General features: G+C 48.1%; 1 protein-coding gene across 2 annotated transcripts in view; it reads right to left on the bottom strand.

The window, feature by feature from the left end:
- The window catches only part of LOC124009264 (ATP-dependent 6-phosphofructokinase, platelet type-like), a 47,385-nt gene extending 46,732 nt beyond the window's left edge, over positions 1 to 653 (bottom strand). The window contains exon 1 of one of the 2 annotated variants that reach the window (XM_046320877.1): positions 429 to 653. In XM_046320877.1, the coding sequence (XP_046176833.1) occupies positions 429 to 522 (94 nt within the window). In that variant the 5' untranslated portion in view covers positions 523 to 653. The remainder of the gene's footprint in view (positions 1 to 428) is intronic. The other variant, XM_046320876.1, reaches the window with a different exon arrangement.
- Between the last annotated feature and the right edge of the window lie 5,347 nt (positions 654 to 6,000).

Here is a 6,000-nt window from a genome sequence, read left to right on the forward strand (position 1 = left end):
TGCAATGCAGGCTTCAGTAACCTCAAAGACGGTTTCTTAACTTATTGCTCCTATAGGCTACATGTGTTTTATCGGTTATAAGAGTGCATAATCACATTTCTTTAAATGACGAGATATTGTAACATAACTTCCAAATAATTCAAAAAAGAATGGTTAGGCCCCTACATTTAAAATGTTTCTGTTAAATAGTTTATACGACTGTCAGTGTTGTCAATACAAACCATATCATCTGTTGCATAATTTTGTTGACCATACGATAACAAATAGGCCTACTGTAAGATAAATTGATCCTTTAGGCTAAACAATGACAACACTTGTAAAAATGTTAACTCAACAGTTTGTTTCCCGTTTAGTATCATGTAGTTATTACACTGTAATCCATTTGATACAATATATCACTCTTATCCACTTGTTTCAATAATCGATACCTTGAGCATCTCCTCCACTTGTCAGAACGCCGATGGATTTCCCGGCGCCAGAGAGATCCTCAAATAATTTCTTTGTGTCCTGCTGCTTCGCCATGGCTCCTCGTCTATCCTTCACAAATATAATGTCTGAACACCGGTAGTTGTGTTTTGTTATGAAATAAAATAAGTGATTACGCCCCCTTTTCCTGCTCTCGACACGCTCATCTCCCCACTGTTCCCGATGGCAGCAGTGAGCCTATGAGGGAGCTTTCCTCTTGTAATTAATTAATTGACAGTGCTGTTATCCATTAGATTACTGCATCACGTATATTCCTCAAACTTTTCTGACCAATTGGGTCCTTAGAAACTACTACAGCGACAAGATGGTAGGGACTAGGAAGGTGTCCACTACTTACCAAAGCCACAAGTCCAAATTGAATATAGATTTTTTTTTCTTGGATCTTTTTGGTCTTAATTTAAGGTTAGGGTTAGGCATAATGTTCGCAGTATGGTTAAGGTTAGGTTAAACGTTATGTTTAGGTTTAAAATCACTTTTAAACTGTATAAATAGGCGGGGTTTATTCCTTTGAGGCTGTGGTAACTAGTCACGCCCGAGGAACAGCTAAACAGGAAGCATTGAGTAAAGTGCTGTAGAGACGGTTGTCCTTCTGACAGGTTTTCCCATCTCAGCCTGTAGTTATATCAGTGTGGTCTTGGTCACCACCCTAACTAAGGTCATTCTTGCCCGGTTGCTCAGTTTGGTCGGACGGACAGTTATAGACTGTCTGGGTAGTTCCATGTTTTTCTTTTCAATTTCCCAATGATGGAGACCACTGTGCTCTTGGAAACTTTCAACACTATAAAAATAGTTGTATAACCATCCCCAGATATATGCCTCATCACAATTCTATCTTGGAGTTTGTTGGACATGGTATAGTTTCTGCTCTGACGTGCACTGTCAGCTGTGGGACCTTGTGTAGACAGATGTGTTTCTTTATAAATCATGTCCAATCTACTCAAATCAAATGTCATTGGTCACATACACATGGTTAGCAGATGTTAATGCGAGTGTAGCGAAATGCTTGTGCTTCTAGTTCCGACAATGCAGTAATAACCAACGAGTAAATCTAACTAACAATTCCAAAACTACTACCTTATACACACAAGTGTAAAGGGATAAAGAATATGTACATAAAGATATATGAATGAGTGATGGTACAGAGCGGCATAGGCAAGATGCAGTAGATGGTATCGAGTACAGTATATATATATGAGATGAGTATGTAAAGTGGCATAGTTTAAAGTGGCGAGTGATACATGTATTACATAAAGATGCAGTAGATGATATAGAGTACAGTATATACGTATACATATGAGATAAATAATGTAGGGTATGTAAACATTATATTAAATAGCATTGTTTAAAGTGGCTAGTGATATATTTTACATCAATTCCCATCAATTCCCATTATTAAAGTGGCTGGAGTTGAGTCAGTGTGTTGGCAGCAGCCATTCAATGTTAGTGGTGGCTGTTTAACAGTCTGATGGCTTTGAGATAGAAGCTGTTTTTCAGTCTCTCGGTCCCAGCTTTGATGCACCTGTACTGACCTCGCCTTCTGGATGATAGCGGGGTGAACAGGCAGTGGCTCAGGTGGTTGTTGTCCTTGATGATCTTTATGGCCTTCCTGTGACATCGGGCGGTGTAGGTGTCCTGGAGGGCAGTTAGTTTGCCCCCGGTGATGCGCTGTGCAGACCTCACTACCCTCTGGAGAGCCTTACGGTTGTGGGCGGAGCAGTTGCCGTACCAGGCGGTGATACAGCCCGACAGGATGCTCTCGATTGTGCATCTAGAAGTTTGTGAGTGCTTTTGGTGACAAGCCAAATTTCTTCAGCCTTCTTCACAATGCTGTCTGTGTGGGTGGACCAATTCAGTTTGTCTGTGATGTGTACGCCGAGGAACTTAAAACTTACTACCCCGCGATGTAATTTACAAAATAGCCTCCAACACTCTACTCAGCAAATTGGATGCAGTCTATCACAGTGCCATTAGTTTTGTCAACAAAACCCCAAATACGACCCACCTGTCACGTTCTGACCTTTATTTCCTGTGTTTTGTATTTAGTTAGTATGGTCAGGGCGTGAGTTGGGTGGGCAGTCTATGTTTGTTTTTCTAGGTTTTGGGAATTTCTATGTTTCGGCCTAGTATGGTTCTCAATCAGAGGCAGGTGTCATTAGTTGTCTCTGATTGAGAATCATACTTAGGTAGCCTGGGTTTCACTGTGTGTTTGTGGGTGATTGTTCCTGTCTCTGTGTTTGCACCAGATAGGACTGTTTTAGGTTTTCTCACGTTTGTTGTTTTTGTTAGTTATCTCATGTGTAGTTTCTTTATAAATTAATGAACATGAATAACCACCATGCTGCTTTTTGGTCCGCTTCTCTTTCACCAGAAAACCCTTACAGAATCACCCACCAACCAAGGACCAAGCGGCGTGGTAAACAGAGGCAACAGCAACAGCAGGAGAAGCAACAGAGGCAGCAGCAACAGCAGCAGGAGCAGCAGCAGCAAAGGCAGCAGCAGGAGCAGCAACAGAGGCAGCAGCAACAGCAGCAGGAGCAGCAGCAGCAGCAGCAGTGGGAGAGGCTGCAATATTTGGATAAATGGACTTGGGAGGAGATCCTTGACGGGAAAGGACCCTGGGCAGAGCCAGGGGAATATTGCCGCCCCAAAGCCGAGCTGGAGGCAGCGAAGGCAGAGAGGCGGCATTATGAGGAGCTAGCACGGCAGAGCGGCTGGAAGCCCGAGACGCACCCCCAAAATTTTCTTGGGGGGTGGGGCATAGGGGGAGTGTGGCAGAGTCAGGAGTCAGACCTGAGCCAACTCCCCCCGCTTATCGTGAGGAGCCAAGGAGGAGCTCAGAACCAGTGCTGGTGTTGGAGGTGAGCGAAGCAGAGACTGTGAAGGAGTTAATGGGGAGATTGGAGGAGAGAGATATGAGGGAGTTGCTGTGTTGGTGCATGAGACACGGAATTCGCCCGACGGAGCGTGTCGAGGATTTGATGACACCTGGGTCAGCTCTCCATACTCGTCCTGAGGTGCGTGCTAGCCGGCTGGTGACGATGGTGCCAGCCTCACGCACCAGGCCCCCTGTGCACCTCCCTAGCCTTGCATGTCCTGTGCCAGCTCAGCGCTACAGTGTGCCTAGCAGTGCTAACCGTGGCGGGCGTGGTACTGGTCAGGCACCGTGCTATGCGGTGGAATGCACGGTGTCCCCAGTACACGTGCTTAGCCCAGTACGCTACATCTCAGCTCCTCACATCTGCCGGGCTAGACTGAAGATCCAGCCAGGGCGGTTGGTGCCAGCCCTGCTCTCAAGATCTCCAGTACGCCTTCACGGTCCGGTCTATCCGTCACCACCTCCACACACCAGCCCTCCGGTGGCAGCTCCCCGCACCAGGCTTCCTGTGCGTGTCCTCGGCCTAGTACCACCAGTGCCAGCACCACGCATTAGGCCTACAGAGCCTTCCTCCTTTTCAGCGCTGCCGGAGCGTCCCGCCTGTCCGGCGCCGCTGCCGGAGTGTCCCACCTGTCCGGCGCCGCTGCCTCCTGTGGCAGCTCCACGCACCAGGCTGTCTCTCTGTCTCCTCCCTGCCGGAGCCTCCCGCCTGTCCGGCGCCGCTGCCGGAGCCTCCCGCCTGTCCGGCGCCGCTGCCGGAGCGTCCCGCCTGTCCGGCGCCGCTGCCGGAGCGTCCCGCCTGTCCGGCGCCGCTGCCGGAGCGTCCCGCCTGTCCGGCGCCGCTGCCGGAGCGTCCCGCCTGTCCGGCGCCGCTGCTGGAGCCTCCCGCCTGTCCGGCGCCGCTGCCGGAGCCTCCCGCCTGTTCGGCGCCGCTGCCGGAGCGTCCCGCCTGTCCGGCGCCGCTGCCGGAGCCCCTCAGCCCAGAGGCGCCAGAGCCCCTCAGCCCAGAGGCGCCAGAGCCCATGCCCCTCTGTCCAGAGCTTCTGCCCCTCTGTCCCGAGCTGCCCCTCTGTCCAGTGGGGTCATTGAGAGGGGTTGCCATGGTGAGAAAGCCACGGAGGCGGACAATAAGGCGGACTAAGACAATGGTGAAGTGGGGTCCGCGTCCCGCGCCAGAACCGCCACCGCGGACAGACGCCCACCCAGACCCTCCCCTATAGGTCAAGGTTTTGCGGCCGGAGTCCGCACCTTTGGGGGGTACTGTCACGTTCTGACCTTTATTTCCTGTGTTTTGTATTTAGTTAGTATGGTCAGGGCGTGACTTGGGTGGGCAGTCTGTTTGTTTTTCTAGGTTTGGGGAATTTCTATGTTTCGGCCTAGTATGGTTCTCAATCAGAGGCAGGTGTCATTAGTTGTCTCTGATTGAGAATCATACTTAGGTAGCCTGGGTTTCACTGTGTGTTTGTGGGTGATTGTTCCTGTCTCTGTGTTTGCGCCAGATAGGACTGTTTTAGGTTTTCTCACGTTTGTTGTTTTTGTTAGTTATCTCATGTGTAGTTTCTTTATAAATTAAAGAACATGAATAACCACCATGCTGCTTTTTGGTCCGCTTCTCTTTCACCAGAAAACCCTTACACCACCACTGCGACCTGTATGCTCTCGTTGGCTGGCCCTCACTTCATATTTGTCGCCAAACCCACTGGCTCCAGGTCATCTATAAGTCTTTGCTAGGTAAAGCCCTGCCTTATCTCAGCTCACTGGTCACTATAGCAGCACGCACCCATAGCACGCGCTCCAGCAGGTATATTTCACTGGTCACCCCAAAGCTAATTCCTCATTTGGCCCCCTTTCCTTCCAGTTCTCTGCTACCAATGACTGGAACGAATTGCAAAAATCACTAAAGCTGGAGACTCATATCTCCCTAACTTTAAGCACCAGCTGTCAGAGCAGCTCACAGATTACTGCAGCTGTACATAGCCCATCTGTAAATAGCCCATCCAACTACCTCATCTCCATACTGTTTTTATTTTATATTTTTGCTCCTTTGCACCCAAGTATCTCTACTTGCACATTCATCTTCTGCACATCTATCACTCCAGTGTTTAATTGCTAAATTGTAATTATTTCGCCACTATGGCCTATTTATTGCCTTTACCTCCCTTATCCTACCTAATTTTCACACAGTGTATATAGACTTTTCTCTTGTGTTATAGACTGTATGTTTGTTTATTCCATGTGCAAAAGTCTGATACTGCACATACAGCACAGAGCAGGTTTGATCCTGCATGTGACCACAAGTAGTCTCTCATTGACAGCCTTAACTGGCCGGGAGTTGCTCAATCATGTTGCGTAAACACCTCCTTTGTTTCTAAGGGTTCTAACTGGTTGGTTGTTTAACCTTATCCAAAAGGGCAAGCACATGCAGGCATGTAAGTTGTCTAAACACTGTGTCTGAAATGATTTGTCAAACAAGTAAAGAAAAAAAGGCATCACTGTTTTCCTCAAATTTACTGTTTTACTACTTAAACATGTGCCCATGAATTCCAAATTAATAGTTTTTGTCATAGAATTCCGGTTCATTTGGGTGTTTGTTTGATGATGAGAAAAGTCTACCCTAACCAGAAACCGTGGATAGATGG

This window comes from Oncorhynchus gorbuscha, linkage group LG22 (assembly GCF_021184085.1).
Source record: "Oncorhynchus gorbuscha isolate QuinsamMale2020 ecotype Even-year linkage group LG22, OgorEven_v1.0, whole genome shotgun sequence".
Lineage (NCBI taxonomy): Eukaryota > Metazoa > Chordata > Actinopteri > Salmoniformes > Salmonidae > Oncorhynchus > Oncorhynchus gorbuscha.